The sequence below is a fragment of the Rhinoraja longicauda genome, chromosome 35, assembly GCF_053455715.1.
Source record: "Rhinoraja longicauda isolate Sanriku21f chromosome 35, sRhiLon1.1, whole genome shotgun sequence".
Taxonomy (NCBI): domain Eukaryota; kingdom Metazoa; phylum Chordata; class Chondrichthyes; order Rajiformes; family Arhynchobatidae; genus Rhinoraja; species Rhinoraja longicauda.
The window spans coordinates 20,027,046-20,039,384 of NC_135987.1; the positions used below are offsets into that span (position 1 = coordinate 20,027,046).

At 46.6% G+C, this 12,339-nt stretch overlaps 1 protein-coding gene across 1 annotated transcript; it reads left to right on the forward strand.

The window, feature by feature from the left end:
• Positions 1-2,396: 2,396 nt before the first annotated feature.
• LOC144609896 (peptidyl-prolyl cis-trans isomerase-like) lies at positions 2,397-8,082 on the forward strand. The gene is made up of 6 exons (XM_078428280.1): positions 2,397-2,669; positions 6,061-6,091; positions 6,176-6,264; positions 6,357-6,453; positions 7,061-7,136; positions 7,875-8,082. Exons 1-6 carry the CDS (start codon positions 2,490-2,492, stop codon positions 8,023-8,025), a joined length of 624 nt encoding a protein of 207 aa, XP_078284406.1. The 5' UTR covers positions 2,397-2,489; the 3' UTR covers positions 8,026-8,082.
• The last annotated feature ends 4,257 nt before the right edge of the window (positions 8,083-12,339 follow it).

Here is a 12,339-nt window from a genome sequence, read left to right on the forward strand (position 1 = left end):
CGCCCCCCTGTAGATTCCCACTGCCCACCAGCACATCCCATGCAATTGTCTAGTGGCCAGTTAACCCACCAACCCTGACATCCTCAAGAAATGAGAGGAAACTGGGGCACCAAGGGGAAACTCACACGATCACAGTAAGTGCAAACTCCACATGGACAGCGGGCAGGGGGGAGAGGGTTGAACCCAGGTTTCCGGGAGATGGCACATCTACTAACTACACCACCATGCTGCCCAGTTTCACTGAACTCTTGGGTACAAACTTCAAAAGAAATACTTTAATTTACAAAGTGCCTTTCATGTTCTATTGAAGACTTTCTAGTGAAGTGTGGTCATAAAATAATTGTTGTAACGAAAGAATTCAGATGTTAAATGTTGCCTTGAATTACCAGTTCACAACAGATGGCTTTCATTAATCTTTTACAAAAAAGTATTTAGATATTCCTCATCTAGCAGTGGCCCTGAATTACTGACATTCTGTTACCTCTTCAGCAAGACCTGCCAATGCACTAGCTTTAATTAGTACGGGTGTCAGGGGTTATGGGGAGAAGGCAGGAGAATGGGGTTAGGAGGGAGAGATAGATCAGCCATGATTGAATGGCAGAGTAGACTTGATGGGCCGAATGGCCTAATTCTGCTCCTGACATTTATGAACATGATATTCTGAGAATACTTTGATCTTAACATACTTTATTAATATGGTAGTAATATTATGTTTTAAAGTAATACTAAATGGTATGAGAAAAATAATCGTGAGATATAATGGGGAGATAGACCCGACCCCTGTACTCCAGCACTTTGTGTCTTTTTCTGTAAAATCTGCAGTTCCTTGTTTTTCAAATTAGAGCACATGGTATTGGGGGTAGGGTACTGACATGGATAGAAAATTGGTTGGCAGACAGAAAGCAAAGAGTGGGGATAAATGGGTCCCTTTCAGAATGGCAGGCAGTGACTAGTGGGGTACCGCAAGGCTCGGTGCCTGAGCCACTGATTGTTTTGCATTCTTAAAAAATATATCTATTAAGTGTCAGCACATTTGCACCCTGGCTACTTCTCCTGGCATGTTGTAAGAAAATAACTGCAGATGCGAAGGTATTTATTTCACAAAATGCTGGAGTAACTCAGCAGGTCAGGCAGCATCTCAGGAGAGAAAGGAATGGGTGATGTTTCAGGTCGAGACCCTTCTTCAGACCGATCCTTTTTCTCCTGCCATGTTCACCATCTGGCGCGGCCTGGAACGTGGCAACTTCAACAGCCTGACCGCGGGAGAAGACGGCAGGGGAAGAAAAAAGACATTCTGGCCTTCCATCACAGTGAACTGGAGGAGACTCACTGTGATGGATGTTTCTTTTGTTTTTGTGTTGGTTGTGATTGTGTGTCAAATTGCTTATTTTTATTGCTCTTATTGTTGGACTGTGGGTGACCTTTCATTTCACTGCACATCCTGTATGTGTATGTGACAAATAAACTTGACCTAAACGGGCTTCCCCCCCTTATATCAAAAATCTTCTAACCCCCCTCTCTATCTCCAGGTCCCTCAGGTCCGCCGACTTGGGGCTACTGACTATCCCGCGGTCGAGGCTTAAGCTCAGGGGTGACCGCGCTTTTGCGGTTGCAGCTCCTAGACTGTGGAACAGCATCCCTCTCCCCATCAGAACTGCCCCCTCCATTGACTCCTTTAAGTCCAGGCTCAAAACCTATTTTTACTCCCTAGTGTTTGAGGCCCTCTGAGGGGGCGCTGTGAACTGTTTATGTACGTGCTGTTATGTCTGTGTGCCATTGTATGTTCGTTTCTTAGTACCTGAACTGATGTGCAGCACTTTGGTCAACGTGGGTTGTTTTTAAATGTGCTGTACAAATAAGGTATTTATTCACAAAATGCTGGAGTAACTCAGCAGGTCAGGCAGCATCTCTGGAGAGAAGGAATGGGTGACGTTTCGGGTGGAGACCCTTCTGAAGAAGCTCCTAGACCTTCTGAAGAAGGGTCTCGACCCGAAACGTCACCCATTCCTTCTCTCCAGAGATGCTGCCTGACCCGCTGAGTTACTCCAGCATTTTGTGAATAAATACCTTCGATTTGTACCAGCATCTGGTTATTTTCTTATACAGCACTTTGTTCAACGTGGGTTGTTTTTAAATGTGCTGTACAAATAAAATTGACTTGACAATGTGAGGGGAGGGGACTGGACAAATAAAATGGACTTGACTTGACAATGTGAGGGGAGGGGACTGGACAAATAAACTTGACTTTGCACAGTCGAATGTATCAAAAACGTGGCCTTGTGAAACAAGATGAAGTCCTTTCACACACGCAAGGGGTTTTATTTTTTGCTCTGATTTCCGCCCTCATGTCGGTGGATGTCGGAAGAGGGTGCAGCGAATGGCCCGGCGAGGGGCGGTGATTGCCGGCCTGATCTGGGTCCTCAGACGCTGTTGGGTGGATTTGGTGTCCGCCTCCAGCAACCGCATATCGCAAAGCGGCTAGCTGAAAAATGCTGCTGCGCTCAGTCCGACCCTTCCTGTTCTGTTACACACTCGGCAAGGCGGTACCGACCATCTCTTCCGCGTTCGTCTCGCAACTGAGGAGCTGCAGAACCATGGCCGGCAAAAACCCCAAGGTGTTTATGGACATCTCCATCGGTGGCAACCCCGAGGGTCGCATTGTGATGGAGGTAAGTAAAACCATCTCCACCCCCCCCCCTTCCCCCCACCAAAAAAACAAATCTGCCAACAGCTTTTTTTTTAAAAATCAGCACAGATTGAGAGAAAAGGGAAGCATTTAAATCAAAATACCTCAACTATACACAATGGAAAATGTTGGCTTCTCTCCAGAGATGCCGCCTGGACGCTGAATTACTCCAACATTTTGTGTCTTTATCTTCTTTTTGGGAAAACAAACTTATTTTTGTGCCGCTTGTAAATGAGCGAGAACGTCCGGTGAAACGTTAATTATGTGGGTGTGGACAACATTGACTGACTGGAGGCAAATAATGCTGCAGTGGGTCGAGTTTGCTGCTGTGGGTTGAGTTTGCTGCTGTGGGTCGAGTTTGGGCAGTGGGTCGAGTTTGCTGCTGTGGGTTGAGTTTGGGCAGTGGGTTGAGTTTGGGCAGTGGGTTGAGTTTGGGCAGTGGGTTGAGTTTGGGCAGTGGGTTGAGTTTGGGCAGTGGGTTGAGTTTGGGCAGTGGGTTGAGTTTGCTGCAGTGGGTTGAGTTTGGGCAGTGGGTTGAGTTTGGGCTGTGGGTTGAGTTTGGGCAGTGGGTTGAGTTTGGGCAGTGGGTTGAGTTTGCTGCAGTGGGTTGAGTTTGGGCAGTGGGTTGAGTTTGGGCAGTGGGTTGAGTTTGGGCTGTGGGTTGAGTTTGGGCAGTGGGTTGAGTTTGGGCAGTGGGTTGAGTTTGGGCTGTGGGTTGAGTTTGGGCAGTGGGTTGAGTTTGGGCAGTGGGTTGAGTTTGGGCTGTGGGTTGAGTTTGGGCAGTGGGTTGAGTTTGGGCAGTGGGTTGAGTTTGGGCAGTGAGCGTTACACACGGGTTACGGTCCGGGACAGTTGGTGTGAAATCCGTCAACTGGTGAATCTCTGCGAGAAGCGGGAAACCGCAGAGGACGGTGACTGGAGCAAAGTGCAAAGTGCTGGAGGAACTCAGCGGGTCGGGCAGCGTCTGTGGAGGGAGTTTCTGCTAAACAGATGCATGGGAAGGTTGCTCGTGTTGAAACAGACTGGGATCAGTGGGGGAATCTGGAATAAAAAGGGTTGGTTGTTCTCCCAACACAAAGTGCAGGAGGAACTCAGCGGGTCGGGCAGCCTCTGTGGAGGGAATAGACAGGCGGTGTTTCATGTTGGGACCTTTCCTCAAACTCCAGTCTGACGTTTTCAAGGGAGAGTTAGATTTGGCTCTTAGGGCTCAAGGGATGTGGGGAGAAAGCAGGAACGGGGCAGTGATTGTGGATGATCAGCCATGATCACATAGAATGGCGGTGCTGGGCCGAATGGCCTCCTCCTGCACCTATTTTTCTGTGTGTCTCAGGGTCGAAACTTTTTCCCAATAAATGTTCCCAGTCGACTCCCTCCACAGACGCTGAGTTCCTCCGGCACTTTGTGTTTTGCCCAAGGTTCCAGCTCCTGCAGGGTTTTTTTTTGTGTCTTGTATTATTTTGGCTTTACTAATTAATGTTTTAATCGGAACTGTCTGGGAGATTATAATGGCGGCCTGTGGGCGGGAAAGAGCTGTGCTGGTTTCGAGGACTCGGGACAGAGAGAAGCCTTGCGCTGTGTTGTCTTGGGGGCGGGCGGTGGCTGCCAAGCCGAGGATGCACGAAAGAAGGCGGAAACCTGTTTGTCAAGCAGGTTCGGCTTAAGGGTGGAGTTGCAGCAGTTGGGAGAGTTTGACAATTTGCAGCCTGGGGCCATTGAAGGCGTGTCTGCCCAACAACGGCTCCACCTCGAACCCTAACCGAGACCAGTCTGAAGAAGGGTCTCATAGAAACATAGAAAATAGGTGCAGGAGTAGGCCATTCGGCCCTTCGAGCCAGCACCGCCTTTCAATATGAGCAGGGCTGATCATCCAACTCAGTATCCTGTACCTGCCTTCTCTCCATACCCCCTGATCCCTTTAGCCACAAGGGCCACATCTAACTCCCTCTTAAATATAGCCAATGAACTGGCCTCAACTACCTTCTGTGGCAGAGAATTCCACAGATTCACCACTCTCTGTGTGAAAAAAAACTTTCTCATCTCGGTCCTAAACGACTTCCCCCTTATCCTTAAACTGTGACCCCTTGTTCTGGACTTCCCCAACATCGGGAAGAATCTTCCTGCATCTAGCCTGTCCAACCCCTTAAGAATTTTGTAAGTTTCTATAAGATCCCCCCTCAATCTTCTAAATTCCAGCGAGTACAAGCCGACCCGAACCTTCACCCATTCCTTCTCTCCAGAGATGCTGCCTGTCCACTCCAGCATGGGTTCACGTAAAAATAGAGAAAACTATTTCTAGTTGGACCCAAACCTCTCCTGCATTGGTGCAGGACCCTCCCCTCCCCCTCAACCCCCCCATGTCCTCCCCCCTCCCTCCCTAGGAGATAGATTTAAACTTTAAACAAACAAACAAACAAGAGTTTTAGTACGTAGATACTCTGGGGGGAAACCCGTCTCGTGGTATATATATGGGAAGAGAACAAAACATTACAAACATAAAATTTCTTCATGCATGCACAGAATAATATAATGCAAAACTCTTCACGCTTCCCAACTGTCTGGCCATTAAACGCCTTCTCTCCTGTGTCTGCCTACCTTGCTTTATTCTGCCTCTTCCATCTTTCTTCTCCCTCCCCCTACCATTAGTGTTCAGAAGGGTCCCGACCTGAAACGTTACCTCTTCAGGGTGCAGGAAGGAACTGCAGATGCTGGTTCAAATCGAAGATAGACACAAAATGCTGGAGTAACTCAGTGGATCAGACAGCATCCCTGGAGGAAAGGAATGGGTGACGTTTTAGGTTGAGACCCTTCTTCAGACTGAAAGTCAGGGGAGAGGGGAACGAGAGGCATGAAAAGGTTCAGAAGAAAAGAACGAACGGTATGAAAGGAACAAATCAAAGCCAGCAATGATTGTCAAGGAACATCATCTACTCATGTTCCCCAGCGATGCTGCCTGACCTGCTGAGTTATTCCAGCACTTTGTATCCTTGAATGTATTAACCAGCATCTGCTGTTCCTTGTTTCTACATGTTAATACATTTTGAGTTTTGGTCAATAGAATTAATGTTTGCAGTTTTAGTGAAAATGATACTGTGGCCTTTCACGTGGCCTCCTTGGTGGTGATATCCCTTCCCTTGTTTGAGGGGTGTCCCCACCGGACTCTGCCCTCAATGTCCAGCAGCAGAAAGACAGAGCCTTGGCGAGAAAGGGTTTAGAAGGGAGAGATAGATCAGCCATGATTGAATGGCGGAGTAGACTTGATGGGCCGAATGGCCTAATTCTGAATGCCACTGTGCTGCACTAACTTCAGCGGTAATGTGGCAGAGTAGTTACTGTGCGTGGGTTGGTATTCTGACACACTCTCTTGTCTCTTCCAGCTCAGGGCCGATATTGTCCCAAAGACTGCAGGTGAGTCCCAGGCTTGTTGTGTTGAGTTGCACAAAGTCCCCATTGTTTAAACACGTGGTCTAACTCTGAGCGGTTTTGTTGCAGAGAACTTCCGTGCCTTGTGTACCGGGGAGAAGGGTTTTGGTTACAAGGGCTCGACTTTCCACCGGATCCTGTATGACTTCATGTGCCAGGTAAGAACCGGTCGTTGTTCACGGTCATACTGTTGTTCTTGATTCTGCTGTTCCATGTTAACTAACAGCACATTCAACCTTGAACCAAACAGGGCGGTGACTTCACGGCACATAATGGCACTGGGGGAAAGTCCATCTACGGGGAAAAATTTGCTGATGAGAATTTCACCCTGAAGCACTTAGCACCAGGTAAAATGGATTCTCATCCCACTGCATTGGCCTGTTGCAAAGTTTGACTAGAAGAAGAAGCGATGAAAGGTCCCGAGCTGAAACATCTCCTTTCCATTGCCTCTGTAAATGCTCTCTGACCCACTGAGTTCATCCTGTGCTTTGTGTCTTGCTTCATTTTCTGGCATCTGAGGCTTCGTGTGTCCTTAGTGGGGTTGTCTTTTGGGGGGCTGTTATGATTTTGGTTTTCATTTATACATTTGTTTCTTTGTTCAGTTTCTGATGGTTTTCACAACCAGAGATTGATGCTGAATTACTATCTCCCTCGGACTATCCCTGATGGCTTTGCCTTGCGCTAAACATTATTCCCTTATCATGTATATCTACACTCTGTAAGTGGCTGAATTGAAATTGTGTATTGTCTTTCTGCTGACTGGTTAGCACGCAACAAAGGCTTTTCACTGTACCTCGGTACACGTGACAACAACTGAACTGTTTTACTGACCTCTGTACCACTTCCTTCCCTCCACCCTTGAAGTCCCCTCTGCTCTTGTCTGATTCTCTCTGTACATTTCAATATCTGGCCGTCAAAGACAATCTGAGCACATTTGCCATCTTCACATTGCAGGTACCCTCTCCATGGCCAATGCTGGGAAGAACACAAATGGTTCCCAGTTCTTTATCTGCACCGTTAAAACTTCATGGTAAGCTGGCAATTTGAAATATATGTATTTTGCAATTATTTATTGATAATATTGCAGGTAAATGATATTTAAGTTCCTTGGAACCATCATCTCCAGGGACCTTAAATGGGGGGGCACCACAGTCAAAAAGGCCCAACAGAGGATGTACTTCCTGCAGCAACTGAAGAAACACAATCTGCCACAGGCAATGATGGTCCAATTCTATACTGCTATCATTGAGTCCGTCCTCACCTTCTTCATCATGGTCTGGTTTGGCTCGGCCACCAAGCACGACATCCGGAGGCTGCAACGGATCGTTCGATCAGCTGAGAAGGTTGTTGGCTGCAACCTTCCCCCCCCATTGACGAACCGCACACTGCAAGGGCCAGGAAGCGAGCGGGCAAGATCATCTCTGACCCCTCTCACCCTGGCCACAAACTCTGAAGCACTTCCCTCTGGAAGGCGACTTCGGACTGTCAAAGCAGCCACAGCCAGACATAAAAACAGCTTTTTTCAACGAGTGATAGCTCTACTCAACAACCAAAGTCTGTAGTCTCTTTTTTGCTCTGGTTTATTTTCACCCACATGTTTAGACCGTAAGGGTGTATCCCTATTGTTTTGATGTGTTTATGGTTTAGTCTTAATTGTTAACTGTGTGTTGTCATTTGTGAGCGGAGCACCGAGGCACATTCCTTGTACATGCACATACTTGGCCAATAAACTTATTCATTCATTCATATGACCTGCTTTGTGTTACAGGTTAGATGGCAAGCATGTTGTGTTTGGTTTGGTGGTAGAAGGCATGGATGTTGTCAAGAAGATGGAAGCTACCAGCCACCCGGATAAAAAAGGCTCCAAATCAAGCAAACCTATCCCTGTTACCATCAGTGATTGTGGAGAGTTGTCCTAAAGTATTTGAGATTGCAAGCATGCAGTTTAAATAAAGTATGACTATTTGTCACTTGCATTATTTGGATGATCATAATTTCAGAACACTGGTGCGGTGGCGCAGCGGTAGAGTTGCTGCCTTACAGCGCCAGAGACCCGGGTACAATCCTGACTACGGATGCTGTCTGTACAGAGTTTGTACGTTCTCTCTGTGACCTTCATGGGCTATCTCCGGTTTCCCCCCCACACTCTAAAGATGTAAATGTTTTTCGGTTAATTGGCTTTGTGTAATTCCAAATTTTCCCTAGTATGTGTAGCATAGTGTTGGTGTGCAGAGAACACTGGTCAGCGCGGACTCGGTAGGTCGAAGGGCCTGTTTTCACACTGTATCTCTGAACTAATTAAACTTGAGAGACCTGGAAGTCACTCCAACCTAATTACCATGTACAGCCACTTCTTCTCAAATTATAGACAGATACTAGACCAAGGGTTGGGCCCAAACCTCTCCTGCATTGGTGCAGCACCCTCTCCCTCCCTTTCTCCCCCCCCCCCCCCATTCCCTCCTCCCCCACTCCATCCCCCTCAACCTCCCTTATCCTCCCCCTCCCTCCGTCCCTAGGAGATAAATGTCAACTTTAAAATGTGAAGAACTTAAAAAATATAACACCGATTTCAATGAAACTTCAATGAGCACCAAAGGGGACTATGGTGAGTTCAGTGGGCCTGAAATTGTTGTGCTATTACAATAGACAATAGGTGCAGGAGTAGGCCATTCAGCCCTTCGAGCCAGCACCGCCATTCAATGCGATCATGGCTGATCACTCTCAATCAGTACCCCGTTCCTGCCTTCTCCCCATACCCCCTCACTCCGCTATCCTTAAGAGCTCTATCCAGCTCTCTCTTGAAAGCATCCAAAGAACTGGCCTCCACTGCCTTCTGAGGCAGAGAATTCCACACCTTCACCACTCTCTGACTGAAAACGTTCTTCCTCATCTCCGTTCTAAATGGCCTACCCCTTATTCTTAAACTGTGGCCCCTTGTTCTGGACTCCCCCAACATTGGGAACATGTTTCCTGCCTGTTTATGCTGTAGTTCAGGAACAAACAAACAGGAATTTTAGTATATAGATAGCCCAGAAACAGGCGCTGCAGCCTCCTGACCACCAACAAACTGTTCACACGCATAAAACATTAATCCCATTTTTTATTCTCCCCACGTTCCCATTGACTCCCTCTAGAGTCCACTGCTCACCATCGCATTCAATGCTTGTGTCTGGAGGTCAGTTAACCCACCAACCATTACATCCTCAAGATGTGAGAGGAAACTGGTGCACCAAGGGGAAACTCACACGATCTCAGCGAGTACATGCAAACTCCACGTAGATACATAGACAATAGGTGAAGGAGTAGGACATTCGGCCCATCGAACCAGCACTGCCAATCTCAGTGAACATGGCTAATCATCCACAATCAGTACCCCATTCCTGCCTTCTTCCTATATCCCTTGATTCCGCTACCCCTAAGAGCTCTATCCAACTTTTGAATGCATTCAGTGAATTGGCGTCCACTGGCTTCTGTGGCAGAGAATTCCACAAATTCACAGCCCTCTGGATGAAAAAGTTTTTTCTCATCTCATTTCTGAATGGCCTACCCCTTATTCTTCAACTGTAGCCCCTGGTTCTGGACTCCCCCAACATCGGGAACATGTTTCCAGCATCTAGTGTGTCCAATCCATTAATAATTTGACATGTTTCTATAAGATCCCCTCTCATGCTTGTAAATTCCAGTGAATACAAGCCCAGTCGCTCCATTCTTTCATCATGTGACAGTCCTGCCATCCTGGGGATTAACCTGGTGAACCTACGCTGCACTCCCTCAATAGCAAGAACGTCCTTCCTCAAATTAGGGGACAGCAGGTAAGGTGAGGATGAACCCAGGTTACTGTGAGACAGCACATCTACCGACTGCACCAGCGTGCTGCCCAGTTTCTCTGAACTCTTGGGTACAAACTTGAAAAGAAAGACTTTAATTTACAAAGTGCCTTTCATGTTCTATTGAAGACTTTAGTGAAGTGTGGTCATAAAATCTTCTGGATTTTTTTGAGGATGTAACTAGGTAAATTGACGGGAGAGCCGGTGGATGTGGTGTACCTCGACTTTCAGAAAGCCTTCAACAAGGTCCCACATAGATTAGTGGGCAAAATTAGAGCACATGGTATTGGGGGTAGGGTACTGACATGGATAGAAAATTGGTTGACAGACAGAAAGCAAAGAGTGGGATAAATGGGTCCCTTTCAGAATGGCAGGCAGTGACTAGTGGGGTACCGCAAGGCTCGGTGCTGGGACCGCAGCTATTTACAATGTACATTAATGACTTGGATGAAGGGATTAAAAGTACCATTAGCAAATTTGCAGATGATACAAAGCTGGGTGGTAGTGTGAACGGTGAGGAAGATGCTATGAGGTTGCAGGGTGACTTGGACAGGTTGTGTGAGTGGGCGGATGCATGGCAGATGCAGTTTAATGTGGATAAGTCTGAGGTTATCCACTTTGGTGGTGAGAATAGGAAGGCAGATTATTATCTGAATGGTGTCAAGTTAGGAAAAGGGGACGTACAACGAGATCTGGGTGTCCTAGTGCATCAGTCACTGAAAGGAAGCATGCAGGTACAGCAGGCAGTGAAGAAAGCCAATGGAATGTTGGCCTTCATAACAAGAGGAGTTGAGTATAGGAGCAAAGAGGTCCTTCTGCAGTTGTACAGGGCCCTAGTGATACCGCACCTGGAGTACTGTGTGCAGTTTTGGTCTCCAAATTTGAGGAAGGATATTCTTGCTATTGAGGGCATGCAGCGTAGGTTTACTAGGTTAATTCCCGGAATGGCGGGACTGTCATATGTTGAAAGACTGGAGCGACTAGGCTTGTATACACTGGAATTTAGAAGGATGAGAGGGGATCTTATCAAAACGTATAAGATTATTAACGGGTTGGACACGGTAGAGGCAGGAAACATGTTCCCAGTGTTGGGGGAGTCCAGAACCAGGGGCCACAGTTTAAGAATAAGGGGTAGGCCATTTAGAACGGAGATGAGAAAAAACCTTTTCAGTCAGAGAGTTGTAAATCTGTGGAATTCTCTGCCTCAGAAAGCAATGGAGGCCAATTCTCTGAATGCATTCAAGAGAGAGCTGGATAGAGCTTTTAAGGATAGCGGAGTCAGGGGGTATGGGGTAAAGGCAGGAATGGGGTACTGATTGAGAATGATCAGCCATGATCACATTGAATGGTGGTACTGTCTCGAAGGGCCGATTGGCCTACTCCTGCAACTATTGTCTATTGTCTATAAAATAATTATTGGAACGAAAGTATTCAGATGTTAAATTTTGCCTTGAATTACCAGTTCACAACAGATGGCTTTCATTAATCTTTTATTTAAAAGTATTTAGATATTCCACATCTAGCAGTGGACCTAATGCCCTGAATTACTGACATTCTGTTACCTCCTCAGCAGGACCTGCCAATGCACTAGCTTTAATTAGTACAGGTGTCAGGGGTTATGGGGAGAAGGCAGGAGAATGGGGTTAGGAGGGAGAGATAGATCAGCCATGATTGAATGGCAGAGTGGACTTGATGGGCCGAATGGCCTAAATCTGCTGCTGACACTTATGAACATGATATTCTGAACATAACATACTTTATTAATATGGTAGTAATCTTATGTTTTTAATACTATAGGATATGAGACAAATAACAGTGAGATATAATGGGGGAGAAAGACTCCAGCACTTTGTGTCTTTTTCTGTAAAACAGCAAATCTGCATTTCCTTGTTTTCCAATACCACAGCCCTTGAGGATTGTAGTAAGTTATGTTTGAAATTGTTTTATACTTGGTCTTTTCCAATGATTTCACGCCATAAACTGAAATTGAACTCGGTGAATTTATTTAAAAATCGTTGTTTTTTGTAAAATAAAAACTGCAGATGCTGGAAATCTTTGTTTGAAAACACCCCACAAAAGTGCTGGAGAACTCATCTGATAAAAGCCTGAGCCGCTGATTTTCGAGCCACTCATTAACAAAACTCTTGTAAGTGCCAGCACATTTGCAGCCTCGCCACTTGTCTGATGCTTTTCATTCCACAGTCTCAATGTATCAAAAACGTGGTCTTGTGCAAAGGCATCGACAAGATGAAGCGCTTTCACACCCGAGGGGTTTTGTTTTGCTTTGATTACCGCCCTGGTGTCTGGGTTGCAGTGGATCACGGAAGGAGATGCAGGGAATGTCCCGGCGAGGGCGGTGCAGAGACCATTCCTTTCACATTCGCCTGGCAGCTGAGAAGGTGCAGG